This window comes from Haemaphysalis longicornis, unplaced genomic scaffold (genome assembly GCF_048455015.1).
Source record: "Haemaphysalis longicornis isolate Haplotype H1 unplaced genomic scaffold, Haemaphysalis longicornis Haplotype H1 scaffold_1, whole genome shotgun sequence".
NCBI lineage: Eukaryota > Metazoa > Arthropoda > Arachnida > Ixodida > Ixodidae > Haemaphysalis > Haemaphysalis longicornis.
Window position 1 is genome coordinate 293,829,725 of NW_027526203.1, and position 16,356 is coordinate 293,846,080.

The window sequence follows — 16,356 nt, forward strand, 5'->3', positions numbered from 1 at the left end:
CAGCGTATGTGGCGGAGATAAGGCGACTAGCCCAAACGTGCGAGTTCGGAACCTTTCTCGACGAAGCTTTGCGTGACCGCTTTGTATGCGGCCTTCAGCGCGTCGATATTCAGAGGCATCTTTTCACGGAAGATAAGCATTTGACCTTCCAGAAAGCTGTCGAGCGCGCTTTGTCTTTAGAGGCGGCATTGGAGAATGCAACGGCAACACACGCACAGCCCGAGGAAGACGTGGAACTGCACAAAATGCAAACCTCGCATCCGAAAGTGTTGCAAACAGGAAATTGTTATCGGTGTGGGTCACCGAAACACGGAGCCCGGCAATGCCCACATAGTAAAGCCACATGCTTTAAGTGCAATCAAAAAGGGCATATTCAACGGGCCTGCAAGGCAAAGTTTGGAAAAAGTAAACAAGGGTTCCAGGTTAGGGCTTTAAAAGCCGACATGGAGCTGTCCATGAACGACGTGACAACTTCTGCAGTGTCAACGCCCATAATGGTAACACTGACAGTGCAAGGTGTTCCCTTGCAGATGGAACTGGATACAGGAGCTGCAGTGTCCATTATTCCAAGAAATCTTTTCAAGCGCCTTTTCCCTAGCATGCGCCTCGAGGGCACTACTCTTCGGCTGCGCACATATACAGGAGAGCTCATCACGCCGGCCGGAGTGGTAAACGTCACAGTGGAATACAGCCACAAGCGACACGTTCTTCCTCTCTACGTTGTACAGCAGGAAGGCCCACCACTTTTTGGACGAGAGTGGCTACAGCCCATCCAGCTCGACTGGGCAAGCATCAAGGAGCCGCATGCCATCAAGACAGCGTCGCAAGCCTCACGGGATCCGCCTGCAGAACTCGAGGCACTTCTCCAGAAGTACAGTCATCTGTTCAGTGACGAGCTGGGAACAATTCAAGGTGAGAAGGCACAACTTCATTTCAAAGATAATCAGGAGCCTAGGTTTATGAAGGCAAAACCAGTACCTTTTGCGCTCCAACCTTCAGTCGAAGAGGAAATTGGGAAGCTGATGAGACTGGGTATACTTTCGCCTGTCACCAGTAGCAAGCACGCAACGCCAGTTGTACCAGTTATAAAGAGCGACGGGTCCATCAGGCTATGCGGTGACTATAAAATGACCGTACATCCAATATTGGACACTGAACACTACCCTCTTCCCAGAGCCGACGAATTGTTCGCAGTCCTGGCAGGAGGCAAAAAGTTTTCGAAGTTGGACTTGAACCGAGCGTACCAACAGTTAGAGTTGGATGAGACTTCAAAAGGGTATCTCACACTGAATACCCATCAAGGATTGTATGCAGTAAATCGCCTCCCTTTCGGAATTTCTTCGGCTCCGGCAATTTTTCAAAGAACTATGGATAACATACTGAAAGGCCTGAAAGGAGTGACGTGTTACATTGACGACATCATGGTAACAGGAAAAACGGACGAAGAACACATGCGCAACTTGGAATCCGTGTTGCGACGCTTGTCTGAAAAAGGGGTGAAAGTGAAACCGGCCAAGTGCGAGTTCTTCAAAGATAAGCTGCAGTATTTGGGCCACATTGTGAGCGCCGAGGGAGTGCAACCAGCAGACGATAAAATCAAGGCTATAGTGCAGGCGCCGCGACCAACTGATAAGCATCAGTTGCGGTCACTTTTGGGTCTTGTGAATTACTATGGAAAGTTCGTGCCCAACCTTTCCAGTGTTGTCTCGCCCCTCAATAGGATGTTGCGAAACGACGTTCCCTGGTCATGGAGCGACCAGTGCGAGTCAGCCTACCGGCAGGTGAAGGATCTCCTGTCGGCGCCCCCAGTGCTGACGCGCTACGATCCCACCGCTCCACTGCAACTATCGTGCGACGCCTCGGCGTATGGAATCGGCGCGGTGTTGTCACATGTGGATGGCAAAGGTCAGTGTCGTCCTATTGCGTACGCATCACGTACGCTCTCTAAGGCAGAAACTGGCTACAGCCAGATAGAGAAGGAAGCGCTTGCCTTAGTTTTTGGAGTGAAGAGGTTTCACTACTACCTGTATGGACGCACCTTCGTCCTCGTTACGGACCACAAACCTTTGCACACAATCCTGGGCCCAAAGACAGGCATTCCAACGATTGCGGCAGCGAGACTGCAACGTTGGGCCGTTCTTCTGTCTGCTTACACGTATACGCTGAAGTTCAAGTCATCGGCAGAGAATGCAGATTCCGACTGTTTGTCATGCCTCCCACTTCCTGATCACAGCGAAGAGCCTTCAGAAGAGATGTTTTACGTTTTGCGTTTCAGTACATTGCCTGTGAACTGTCGGGACGTGGCACGCGAGACTTGCCGCGACCCTGTGTTAAAGAATGTGTTGCATTACGTGCTAAGTGGTTGGCCGGATCGCGCTCAAAGCGACGAACTGAAACCATTTTTCCACAGGCGGTGCGAGTTGTCTTTGCAGCAGGGATGCCTCGTGCTTGGTACCCGTGTGGTCATTCCGAAGCGCTACCAGTCCTTCATGCTCGAAGAATTTCATCAGGGACACCCTGGCATAGTCCGAACCAAGGAGTTGGCGAGAAGTTACGTCTGGTGGCCCACCATTGACCGCGACATTGAACGGCAAGTGAGCGCATGCCAATCTTGTCAGTCGCAACGTACCGTATTTACACGATTGTAGGTCGACCCTTTTTTTCAAATTTGACAATCCAATGTTGGGGGGTCGACTTAGAATCGAAATCAATCGTCTACCGCTAGTCACGGCCAGAGAAACGAGAACTCAGGGCTGCTGCGAGGTGGGGACACCTTTGCACCCTCGTTCCCATGGTTATGGTCGTAAGTGTGAACCGCATGGGGCGTTTCTGCTCGCGAAAATGCGCCGCTGACAGTGCAGCTAATGCCACCCGCGTGCGCTACGCGATCGGCGGCGGCAACATGGCGGCGTCACCAGCCGCGAAGAGGTCCGCGTAGCTCCAGCGACCGCTCCTAACCGCTCTTTAAGATATCACTGAAGGCACAAACGAAGGCGTTTGTGCAGGATAGGAGCTGATAATATGGTCGAAAACGACACTATAAAGCATCATCCGCGCCGCTAGGGAAAGCGCCAATCAAATATCCGCCACCGTGGTAAGCCTAAACGTCTCCGGCGGCGCCAGCCGGCTGCCCCAAGCGCTTTCAAACTGCCGGCTTGAAGAGCGCGCCTCCCCATTGGGGCAAGTCGTCAGGCTTCTCCCACTGCCGCTCCCGACACGCGCGAATCGCGTGAAAAAAACACTCTATGAGGTTCGGCCTTACAAGCAGTAGAAGCTGCCGCGCGCACGGAGTCGTTGATGGGGGCATCAAAAAGTCACCCGCGCACGAATCGCGTGCAAAAACGCGTCAAGAAGCGTTTTATTCGTATAAAAAAAATAATAATAATCATTAGCGAATCCCTTGATTCAATGCACGGCGCTAACGTAGCCGCCATGTTTGTTTTGGTATCGCACCGCAGTGGCCGCTGCCGGTTGCTTCGATGGTTGTCATCTCGCAGCGAATGTATTTTTCCCGCTCAACCTACAGCGCATTGTTATTCCGGGTGCTTATACAAAAGCTTTTCTTTTTTAACATCTACCGCGCTTACCACGAGCGCACGGCTCTTGTGGAGAGCCGCCGTGTGGGTTACGGAAGAGCTTTTCTTTGTGATACAATTTTCTACGCGGCGCTCGCATTTTTTTTTTTTTTTTTGAGAGATGTAATTTTTGGGGGTCGACCTACATTCGAGTCGACTTACAATCGTGTAAATACGGTAATTTGCCCTGCCCCTCTCCACTGCACCCATGGGCCTGGCCTACCCGACCGTGGGAGCGTGTTCATGTAGACTTTGCAGGACCTTTCAAAGGCACTATGCTACTAGTTGTGATTGACGCGCATTCAAAGTGGCCAGAAGTGTTTGTAATGAAGCAAACGTCAGCTGAAAACACTATCAGCTGCTTACGCGATTTGTTTTGCCGCTTCGGGTTTCCCGAGACGCTCGTCTCAGATAACGGGCCGCAGTTTACATCTGCAGAATTTGCTGGGTACATGTGCAGTATAGGTATGCGTCATATTCGAACGGCGCCTTATCATCCAAGTAGCAACGGTCAAGCAGAGCGCTTTGTTCAATCACTGAAAGCATCGCTGCGAAAATCTGCAGGGCTACCGGTGCCGTCCGCTCTTGCAGATTTCCTTTTGGCATACCGCAACACCCCCCACACTACCACAGGCGAAGCTCCAGCCGTGTTGCTCCTGGGAAGACGCCTCCGCACCCGACTCGATGCGGTCAAACCGTCGGTTCAAACAAAGGTAGCAGCAAAACAGTTCACCCAGACTCTCCGCAAAGGCTCATCGAAGCGACACGAGAGACATTTGACTGTGGGTGATAGTGTGAAAGTGCGAAATTTCAGGCGTGGAGAGAAGTGGTTGCCGGGGATAATTCTTGCTCGTACAGGACCTGTGACTTACAAATTGAGTGTCATGACCCCTCGTGGTGTGTTTCAGTGGACTCGTCACAGGAACCACATCGTTCGCGTGCCGCCCGAGAAAGACACGTCCGCTCCATTGGAGCCCATCGACAGCAGCGGTGCCCAGCGTCAGCCAGCCACGGGTCAGGACCTTCAACCGGCCCCCGTGCACCCACCGCAGCAGCGGAGATACCCCCTTCGACAGAGGCAGCCGCCGGAGAGATACCAACCATAGTTATGTTGTCATTAAATTAAGTCCGGAGGGATGTTGTATTGCGCGCCTTTGGGCCACGTGACATGTCACTGCACTCTCGGCCACAGCGCCCCTCTCTGTACATAAACGCAGCTCGCCTGGGAGCGAGGCTCTCTCTCTTTTGTTGCACCCATTTGGTCACAATGGAATAAACCATTCCCATGCCTGCCACGTTGGTGTGCCGCCCTCGTCTGTCGTCCTGGCATGAACACAACACCCTCAGTTTTTAAAAAGCCCCCTTTCAAAAACATTGCACTTTATGGTTCAAATATACCTGCAGTTCATTTTCGTTTGAAAATAGCAAGAGGCAGGCAGCCCAATAAGATGCTTAAGTGTCCCTGTGAGTTTGTTTTGAAATCACAACACATAATTCCTTATGCCACTATAATTTGCATGCCAGCACTGTTAACAGTGTTTGTTCTTAAAGGGGCACTGACACAAAAAATTTTCCATCTTGGTTTTTTGCTGTGTTAAGTACCTAATGACCTACTTATCACGTGTGGAAACCTAATTTGCTTCAGCGGACGATGGTTGTTTAATTAGAGAAGCTTTTAACGTGGCCATTTGCAGTTTCAGTTTCAGCGGGTGCCACGAAACGTGGGATTTTGTATAAACAAAGCTGTCCACGTGACCGTCGGATGGATATCACAGAGCAGAGCTGCCGTCGCCCTGTCGAATCCGCGTCAGCGGCAGTCTCGGTGAATGCCCCTACGTATTGATCTCGTCAGCCGCTTAATTAAAAAGCATCCGTGAATGTGACGCAGGCGCTGCGAGTGCAAATTGCTGCCACGGCTAGAGAACAACGCGCGACGCTCAAGACAGTGGGGTGGAGAGATGCGCGCTAGGAACAGTCGGCTGGTGTGCCTACTGGTCCGCCTACAGATGTGTTAGGCTTAACACTGCAGCGGATATTCGATTGCAGCTCTCGTAAGCAGTCCAGTTGACTATTTTTAATGCAATCCGCCATCGCATCAGTAACTCCTTTCTCGTATGCGCTGCCTTGTTTGGGACTTGAGTCCCATTTCGTGCAGTGGTAACAGGCTATCGCTCGAGCTACCTGGGCCGGCCTGAGCTACTTCGCGGCCGTGGCCGCCGCCTGCGTAGCGACCGTGCAGCTCGCTCACGGCACCTTTCGTGTCCCCGGCGCGTTTTCGCGTCCATTGTAATCAAAAGCAATAAAAATAGAGTGCCTGGAATTTCTGTAGAACTTAGATCACGGCCAGCCAACGAAATCCTGGCGTGTCCGCAGCCAACAATCGGATCGTTCGTCGCTCAAGAGCAGAAGTTGACCTCGGATCGGAGCGGCAATCCGGCGAGAAACGCCGGCAGTGCGGAAGCGGCCAACACGAACTCGTGAAGTGTTTGGATGTTGTTTATTTACTCCGCATCCAGGGAATGTCGATTGCGCGAGGTCCTCTCCTGGCTGCTCAGTTGCGTTTTGCACACTTTAAAATTGATTTTAAATATGTTCTAGGCTGCATTTGCCGCTGATATTTTGCAGATGATGTATGTCTGTTCACACCAATTTATCTATGAAGTTATCTCGCCTTCAAAATTTTGTGTCAGTACCCTCTTTAAGCATGTTTGTTCTGGAAATGCCAAGATTAAAATTTTAAGGCATACAAATTTAGGATTTTCTTTTTGTCCATTAGAAAAGAAGAACACTACGTTCTTCTCCAAGGGCTCACTATGACCCTATTGGCAATATTTTTTTTCAATTGAGGAATGTTTATGTACACCAATTTGTGGAGGGAAACAAAAATACTATACATTGTGGCAGACACTAGCTAATTTATGTTATAAACTCCATCCCCTAAGAAGCACACCTGCAGTGCAAGAACTCCACATAAAGGCTCATTCCCACTGGTGATTTGCCTCGTCGCGCGACGTCGCACGATGAGGCCATGAGGCGGTGTTCGCACTTGCGATGAGCGATGATGCGACTGTATTCAGCGCAGCTGCTTCCCGACTTGTACGACCTTCTTGGTGCGTCAACCATTCACAGTCAAAGAAAATTATGTTACACGAGCGCAACAAAAGCAGGTAGAAATCAAACTAAAACACATGCTATTACCCTGAAACAATGCCGAAAGCATTGCGGGTTGCGGGAGGAGCCGAAAATAACAAACTCAAGAAGGCTCTTTTCAACATATTATTGCACGAAGAAATGCACACGCTTGCTTTCTCGCCACAACAGCCGCATCACGGCCCACAAATTTCGCTTCTTTTCACAGGCGCAAAGTTCTGATGCCTCCGAACTCTACGCGTGTTTACCAGTCGCCGATAGAAGTACGAAGAGACTGCAAGTCAACCTATCGTCTCGCTATCCACCTATATACGATGATTACTTGCTTTTACAATCCATACACGTTTCTCCACACCGATGAGTTCCACGCTATTCGTTGATTAGTGCACGCGTACGCTGAAGCCACTGACCAAAGAACCGATGCGCATGGGAAGTTGCTTGCCGGCCCGACCCGGCGGGTACAGCGATAGCGGGCCAAGCGCTGGCCGAGCGAGCCCAGCGGCGGCGGCTCACCCGCCCGCCGCTGTTTGCATTAGCGGATGTAAACAAACGTTTCGTTTCCGGCTACATCAACCTACTCCGTGGCCATGATTGGCTATCCGGTTTTGCGGGGCCGTCGCGCGACGAGGGAATTCGGACCGAGAGCAATCTGTTCCGCCATCGCAAAGCGATGAAAAGCGACGGCCGGCTCATCGCTTTGCGACGTCGCATTTTGTTGCGCGACGAGGCGAATCGCCAGTGGGAATGTGCCTTAAAGCCCGAAAAAGAAAAAAAAAGCTGATAGCCTTTACACCCCACCCACAATGGATAGTTACCATGGATAAGCCTATGCAGTAAATATCATAGTTCAAAGCAGACATGAGGATAAAATACAAGGTTGGTTTATTCAAAACATTGCTAGGTCAGGATAACAATCCTGCCAATTTCAAAGCAAGCTTATAACAATTAAGCTAGCTAATAAGGAAAACTCGTGAAAGAGTGGCGACTGACCAACCACTTTCTCGCACTCCCCCTGTGACATCACAGCGATTAGTGGGCGCAATTGGCAGCCGTGGACAAATGCTGCTGCCATTAAACATGATTGTATATTATTTGTGGCTTGGATTATGTTTAATAAGCATGAAAGGTTGCTATCTAGCATGTATGCCTGTGTCCATGCATGCGTCTGTGAAAATAACGTCTTTTGGGGACAGCACAGGGTCGCATGTTGTCTTCATGGTCCCTTTAACCATGCAGCACAAAGTTAAAAAAATTGTTCAGCACTCTAGCCTTCTGGCGATATTACCTTGTTTGCCTCAATGAGCACCAACAGCCTTGTGCAAATCAAAGAGGCCCAATTCTACCTACCTTGATCAGGACGTCCACAAAGTGTGTCAGAACAGCCACATCCGTGCCATTGAGCTGCTCATGGCCAGCTACCTCCTGCCGCAGCGAGTAGGACAGAGCGTTGTTCAGGTCTGCCAGGTACACCCTGTGAGAGTAACCACCCCAGCCATCAGGCTCTCTATCAAAAGCAGTCAACATGTGACGCTGCAATGCACCGGGCCCTTCAGCCCTCCAGAAAGACTTCTCTAAGCGAGTCTCACATCTGAATAGTATTACGACTCTGCCGGAGAGAAAAAAAAAGCTTTCTTTCACCTTTGATGCCAGACAGTAAAAGTGGTTGCACACCTCAAGCATTGAGAAGTTCTGAAAAATTAGTTTCTGATTAGTTTCTGAAGTTCTGAAAAAATTAGTTGCTCAACAATTCTCTCTACTGACTATGGAGCAGTTTTTACAACTTATTTTTTTCCTCAAGTCGCATTATAGTACAATGATACATCTTTATATCAAAGGGTGACGGCACGGATGACTACAAATATACAACTTAAAAAAAAAAGGGGGAGGGGGGGACAGGCCGAGTGGCATGGTGAGGTACTGAGACATAACCATTGCTTATGCAACTGAAAATCTTCGGCAAGACATGGCCACAGAAATGCTCCTAGAATTTGAAATAGAATTCACGAGTTGTCAATATGGGTATTCAAACCTATCCCCAATTTCCTCACAGGAACCGTAACTGCTGCACCCCAAATGTACCCCTGATTTGGCAGTACAACTGTAGAGTTTAAATACAACTTATTAAGAAGTTCATGATGCAGTCTGTTCATTTACCTTGGTTTGTAGATTTTGCTGTGCCTAGAAACAGCAGTTTCATGAATCACAGTGAAGAAAAAAAAAAAAACGTGCCATTGCAGGACTGATGCATTTAGAGGGTTGTCTAGTGAAAAGCTGCTGCCCCAAACCCTTATTGAATGCCGGCAACTACGCGAGCATACGAGTTGCATGTCATGTCACGTGCTCAGTACGTCAGCTGTTCAGTGAGTGCTGCCAGCTGAAACTTTTGATTTATTCATTTCTGAAGACTGGTTAAACTCAAAACAGCCCTTTTTCATTTCATCATCATCATCAGCCTGCTCAGCTCCACTGCAGGACGAAGGCCTCTCTCATTGACCTCCAACCGCTCCTGACCTGAGCTGCTGAAGACCGCAGTTTACCTCCGAAGTTCCGTATTTCATCCCTCCATCGTGTTAATGGCCTTCCCCTTCTTCTAGACCCATCTCATGGCAAACACTCTGTTACCTTAAAGGGACACTGAAGTGAATTTTTCAAGCTCCCGTTTTTGCTTGCACTGCGTAGACTGGCTCAAATTGGCTTTTCATTATTTATCCAGTTGACAAGTCGGTAATTATTTTAAAAAGCTCGAAAGAAGAAAAACTACCATGCGCGGTCTGCGGCGGCCGCACCAACTAAAGGCTGTGACGACGGGAGGCGATGCACCTTGATTGGACAATGCCCACGATTAGCATTCAAACCAGTTTCGGTTTCGGTTCTGTAAAACAACAACATGCTGGACATCCAACGTTATCGTTAGATGGGCATTCCCGATATCTCAGTAATCGTCATACAGCGCTTCTGCCATGTTGTCTGCTGTAAATTGCCTAAGATAAGCCTCCCAGGACGGCTTCAAATTGTAGCAATCACTAGCCGAGGCCTCTGCAGTAGATGAACGCCCTCCGCGTCACCGCAGACGCATGCGCTTTTCCCCCATATTTGGAGCTTCCCTCACTCATGCCTGTACCGTAAAAAGCATGTTTGCACCAGGCCAAGGGTCTGCTGATTCCGGCCAGTGCCCACTGCCCGCAAGCAGTTGGTGCTTATGGCAACAGCCCGCCAACGAGAACTCGCCAGCGCATCAGTGTCAGTCTGCGCGCGTTCGTGGAGAACTGAACGTTACAGCCCAAAAATGATGAACTCAGTATAGAAAACATTGGCCAAAAACAAAAAAATCAACTTACAGAAAAAAAGTATCCTCGGGGATTCGAACTTGCAACTTGCAAGTTGCAAAATAACATGCCTAGAGCTTCAGACCACTCGGCCACAGGCCAGCGCTGCTGGCGTTGGAAATATGAGGTATATAATGTATAACCAGTTTACACTTTTATTTAGTTTTAGCATTTCAAGCAGCTTAGGTGACTATTTGTTGTATAGCGCTCGTGCAGTAAGCGTCCCCCAAATTTCCACAATATCTCACGTCTAGCAATAGCATTTCTTAGACGGAAAAGCATTCGCAGATGCGTAGTTGTGCTGTGCTGCTGACCGCTGTGCTTGTTCACCCAGCGCAAAAAAGTGCTTCCTGCTCCCTAGGTTTACGCTGTACGGTAAAAGTTTCAGTTTATTTTTATTTCCTTAGTACCTATATTGGCTTCGCTGACTTCTCCCGCCTTCAAGTGGCCTTAGATTTTCCTACTAGCGTACCAGTCAGCCAAGCATCGCATGTGCGCTTGTGCTCCCAGCCCATATCTCCCAGCCCCCAGCCCAGACCATATCCCCAGCCCATATCTATTCTGCCTGACATTTCTCTCTCGTGGTTGGGGTCAGCTTGAACCATCCGTCCGAGGTAGCTATATTCTGCAACTTCTTCTAGCATTTTGTTTCCTAAGCTGAAGAAGACGTTCTTGGAATGCTTATTCCTCATTACTTTAGATCTATTCATATTTATGTTTAGCCCCACGGCCGTGCTTTCTGAATGTAGTTTCTCAAGCATCCTTTGCATGTGTTCTGCAGGCGTTGTGCTGCTGAGCATGAGGACGCAGGTTCGACTCCCGGCCACGGCGTCCACTTTTCTGATGGATGCAAAAAGCAAAAACGCCCGTGCGTATGAAATTTTGGCGCACATTAAAGATCCCCAGGTGGCCAAATTAATCCGGAGCCCTCCACTACGGCGCGCCTCGCCTGCGTTGCATCGGCGCGTTAAACCCTACAATCAATTAATCAATCAAAACTATAGTCCGTTCTACATGGTGCGTTATTTGTCTGCGAATTCGGTGGAGTGAACATTCGCACGTGCGAAGTTCGCAATGCCTGGAAATGTCGTCTACATGGCCTGTGAACATGATGATTTTTGCATTTCAGAGGCACATTGTTTGTAGACCAGATTAAGTTAACCACAAGCAAAGCTTGTTGTGATTTAAAAAAAAAGGTTTTATTTTACTTTCTGGGTAAGTTGTTCCAGACTGTTTTGCAGTGAATATGAGTTTATTTGCGGTTTCATATAACAATTGCTAATTATTTACCAATGTATGCACACATGGCAGAAAAGGCAAACACAGTAAGCAACCCAGGGTTCACTTCCTGTGGTTGTGCGGTTGTGCACACAGATTTTCATACTAATAGAGAGTTTTAGCATAGCGGCTAGCGGAGGCTCACGCTACGGCGGCAGGATAGCAGGACCCTACTGCGCATGCGCGCACGGGGAGGGTGAGGAGGTTGAGGAGGATGAGGAGGAATGCGCAGGCATGGCGAAGGCTGGCTCGCGGAACTAATCCCAACTACTGGAACGAATTTGCGCCTGCCCAGTTGGGCCCCGCTACCCACCGCCGTAGCGTTAGCGGACGGAGCCCGCTATGCTAATAAAACTCTCTAATATATACTAGAGGGAAATCTAGCCCTGCAATCGCGGGCCATAGTGGGCACCACCATTGCAGCTAGCGACGTTCTTCGCGTACTTGGCTTGGTTTGCCACATGGATTCTTTTTTGTCTTGAAGCCAAAATCAACAAAAAAGGGTAACGCTTTTTTCTTTTTTTATCTTGCAAAAATATTTAAAATCAATGTTTGTTCCTCTTCCTCCTCCTCTTGCATGAGGCTTCCAAATAATCACTGGCAAATAAATCTTTTTGGAGCTTCATTTTATAATAAGAAACCAAATTTGAATACTAACTTTTCACAGTAATATAGCTGCTTTTTTGCAGCCAGAGCCAACTTTTCAGCCTGCTCATGAGCCAAGCTGAGGAAAAGTGGAACGTGCATGCCCAGTACATGACGGAACACTCACTGAAGCGTGGCTTCCCTGGTCAGTGGCGCCAGATCCCCCTAGTATACATTAGTATGAAACTCTATGGTTGTACATGTCTAGCACACTCCGGTATACCTCAGACGGTTCTTCTTGGGTTTTTCAGTACTTCTGTACAGGGTTCTTCTGTAAACGGCGCATGACCTCGTGTTGTGAACGCACGTGCATTCATTTTGGTGTGCCCACGCTTATGCTGCATTAATACAAGCAATGCCATCTGGTTGCTAATCGTGCAGATGGTGATGCTGTGACGTTCACCTAGCTGTGTTCCTATTGGCCGCAGGTCTGGCTACTTAAAGGGGCCCTGAAAGGCATTTTGGGCACACTAAAAGAACTAGCGCAACCGTTAGATTGGGTCGTCAACGTCCTCTGTGCCAAGTATTACTCTTGTACGCGCAGCGGAAAGCTCACACTTTTGTTGCAAAGTTTGTCGTTTTTTTCTCACCCTTCCCTTCGTGTTTTTGGGCGCCGCCATCTTCACATGTCTACATCATCGATTCCCAGATGTTCGTCATGAGCTAGACATCCTGCTATTGGGCGGCTTTTTCACGCACTTCCGGCAAAGAGATGAGTCGTCTGCTCAGCGTCGGCTCGCCGGCTGATCTGCCAGCGGAGTGCTTGGGCATTTTACGACAAACGAAACAAGTGTAAAACAAACGCTTAACCTTTTGTATTGAATGCAACACGGCCATAACACGACATGGGTATTCTGTTACCTGAGTACGTTCCGTAAAGAAAGCGTTGAAGCCCCGTGGCACTTCTTTCGTGCAATCGCAGAGAACGCCCTGAGCCGAATGCCCGGGTTTGACGCATACATTTTATTCAACTTCAAAACAATCCAGAGATGCGTTTCTAACGAACACAACGTCACAACATGCGTTGAAAGTCTGAACCACAATTGACAGAGGATGGGTTGCCTCCTGCCCGTCGTAAATTCGGTACTCACCTCGCGCGCGGTTTGCGGGGACGAACAGCAAGTCACTTAACTCTGGCGCACAAGCCGATGGCTTTTAGCCACGCACACTGCACATACCCCATGCGAGGTTGAGTCGTACGTCGCACGAGAAAGATAATCCAGACCATGGGAAGCACTATCCACCCGCAGAAGCACAACGTCGCATTTCATCGCGAAACAAAGGCGTCCAAACAGACACACCATCGCCTCCTGTAATGCCAAACGCATCTCGCACTTCCCAATGGGAGTGAGTGGTACGCCTGCAGTGCCCACATGTCGCGAAGTGGGGCCCCAAGCTGAACCGGGATCACGCAACCGTAACTGACTTCTGGAGCGGTTTGTGCCTTGTTACCAAGGCAACCGATGTTTGAGATTGTCAAAGAAATGGCGCTCGCTCCAGCGCTAGAAAGCTCAGAGCCGCGACGGAGCATGTTTTGCCAACGTTGCCGCTCTCCACCACGCGTCGCCCCAAGCTGAACTGGTCACATGATTGAAGCGTTTTGTGCACGGGTTCTGTATCGATTTAATATGACTTCTTCACATGCCGCCGGCAGGAATTACCACCGCCACAAAATAAGACCCGGCACCAGCGGGGCCACATCTGATACGGCGCTTTTTGGATAAACAGTGCGCGGTGCATCAAGGGAACGAGCGCACGACCCTCCTTGTGCGGCTGCGAGTTCGCCGCCAATAAAAAGTCATGTGCCGCCAGCAACGTACACCGCGAAACGGCAAGGCCAGGCCGCCGCATACATGCGGCCAGATTTTTCGTTCGCTTTTCCAGCCTTGAGCGGAGTGCATGATTCATGGTGTCACTGTCAACAAAGCTTGCCCGTAGCAGACGACAATAGCGGAAGTACGTCACCTCTGCGGAGCGCAGCATCATGGGAGGCAAGTCTCGCGCGCCGTCAACAGCGGAGAGTAAGTCGAAAGGAGGAGGAAACGCGGAGCGACGATAATGCGCGGTTTTTGATTTACGATTTCTCAGCTAATACTCATCGCTTTAACATAATTCTTGCGGGAGGAGATTGCAAATACATTGCTTTATTTGGGTACATGTACATCCATGCATCGGCGGAAGGTATTTCAGGACCCCTTTAAGGCCACACGAGCAGCATTTGCGGGGGATGCTCAACTGTTCCAAACATTTGGCACTTTGCCGCAGCAACGGAAAAAGGTCGTTTTACTGCATCTGTGAATTCCCAGTGAAAATCGTACCATGTAGAACAGGCTTATGTCGTCCGCCAACACAAAATGGCTCAAGTATATTCCGTTTATCCTTAAAGGAGTGCTGACATGAAAATTTCGTGTTACATTTTTTTTCGCTACTATGCGTGCCTACCAGCCCACTAATCATAGAATGACACATTAGACAGTTGAGCGCAGCGTAAACATTCATTTACAGCGTCGTTTATTCGCGTCAGTTTCGGTTTCAACAAAACGAATGCCGAGCGGCCGCCATGACAGGAGGTATCACGTGACGTCACCATTCTTGCCGCACCGCTGCAACTCTGGACGTGCGCGTGAGCGAGTGCACGCGCGCGCCCAGACCGGCCGAGGTCTTCACCGTCCCCACGCGCCCGGGCAGCATGACGGCAGTCCCAAAACCATGACATGTACACACGCCGAAGCAGCGCATGCCAACCACAGCCAGCACGTCGGCAGTTTGGGGCAAGTAGCAGATGATGTCACGTCGGCCCGCTCTCGGCTTTCTCGTGCGGGCAAAGATTAAAATGGATTTAAATTATGTTACGCCGAACGGTTGCTGCTGAAATTTGCTGGGAGATATCTCCTGATAAAAAGGAAGCATTTTACATAGTTATCTCAGCTTTGAAATTTCGTGTCAGTACTCCTTTAATCCGATGTTTTCCCAATCAAGCTTTCTAAATACCCCCTCCAGACAAGCTGTGAATAGTGTTGGAGAGATGGTATCTCCCTTTCTTACTCCCTTTCAGATTGGAAATTTATCGCATTGCTTGTGGAGGGTTATCCTGCCCGTGCATCCCTTATGTATGTCTTTTACAAGTGTTATGTAGGTTTGCTCTATTCCCTGGTCTTCTAGTGCTTCTAAAATGGCTGCAGTGAGTACGGAATGAAACACTTTCTCATAATCGATAAATGCCATGTAAAGGGGTCTAGTGTACTCTGCGAATTTTAAAGCAAGGCTTTACTAATTTCGTCCAGTGGTTTCGCGGAGGACACGCAAGTGATTCACTGGGCCCGCTTTCGGCGCTGTGCACAAGGCCTCGTTTTCAGTCGTTCTGCTCATATGAGCAGCCGCCGCCGCCGTGGTAGCAGCCAATCAGCTGATCCGCAGCCAACCACCCCCGCAGCCTCCCATGTATGCGCCGCTGGTTGTCTCGGGCTACGTGACTCGTCTCGCGCCCGGTGAAGAAGAACGGCGCGGCGCGTTCACCGTGAATGAGAAGGAGGCCCGCGTTCGCCGGGCCTCACTCTGTGAGCGTGGCACGGGACCGAACGGCTTTGAGCCGTGGTCGGCAAAACAGCTACATCAAAGGTTAGCCAAGACTTACCGTATTTACTCGCGTAATCCTCGCACTCGCGTAATCCTCGCACCCCTAATGTGAGCCACCAAAACTTGGATTTTTTGGTTCCTCGCATAATCCTCGCACCCTCAACTTTGCAGCGGCGAAAGTTGCCTGCTCGCGGAACCCGCATGGCGCACGCGCTCTCCAACGCGCGCCCTCCCCCGCCGCCTCTCCGTTCGGCGGAGAGCGCTGTGTATCCAAGGTCATCCAGGCGCCCTAACAACCTGCATGGCTACTCCCTAACAGGCGCCCTAACACACTACTCACACTGTCCTTGAGCCGGTTTCGCGTGCGCGCAACTAGACGATGTTCGCGCATCCCGCTGTCGTGTCGTCGTGTCGCCGTCGTGGTCCCGCTCCCGCCGTTGAGCGGCAGCAGTCAGCGAGCCACTCGCGTCAGTGGTGGATAGCTCTGCCATTTTGAGAACTTTTTGATCTCTTTGTTTTGTGCTTGGTGCCGCTTCGCCATGGGGAAGAACGCCCTATCGCTTTCAAATTGAAAGCGATAGAGTACGCGATCGAACACGGCAACCGTGCCGCAGGCAGGCACTTGGGCGTCACCGACTTCAACGTGCGTTACTGGAGTAGGGCACGCACGTGACGACGACGAGATAGGGCGCGCGCCAGAAAGCAAAGGCGGCAATTTCATGATCGCTGATCGACGGGAGACTGTTTACTTTGTAAATAAAAAAATAAACAGAAATAGCTGCTGTTGGCAACACTGGGCTTATACA

General features: G+C 49.9%; 1 protein-coding gene across 1 annotated transcript in view; it reads right to left on the reverse strand.

The window, feature by feature from the left end:
* The window catches only part of LOC144148232 (sulfhydryl oxidase 2-like), a 73,470-nt gene that overhangs the window by 34,677 nt on the left and 22,437 nt on the right, over positions 1 to 16,356 (reverse strand). The window contains exon 7 of the mRNA XM_077679807.1: positions 8,073 to 8,196. Coding sequence (XP_077535933.1) covers positions 8,073 to 8,196 — 124 coding nt within the window. The remainder of the gene's footprint in view (positions 1 to 8,072; positions 8,197 to 16,356) is intronic.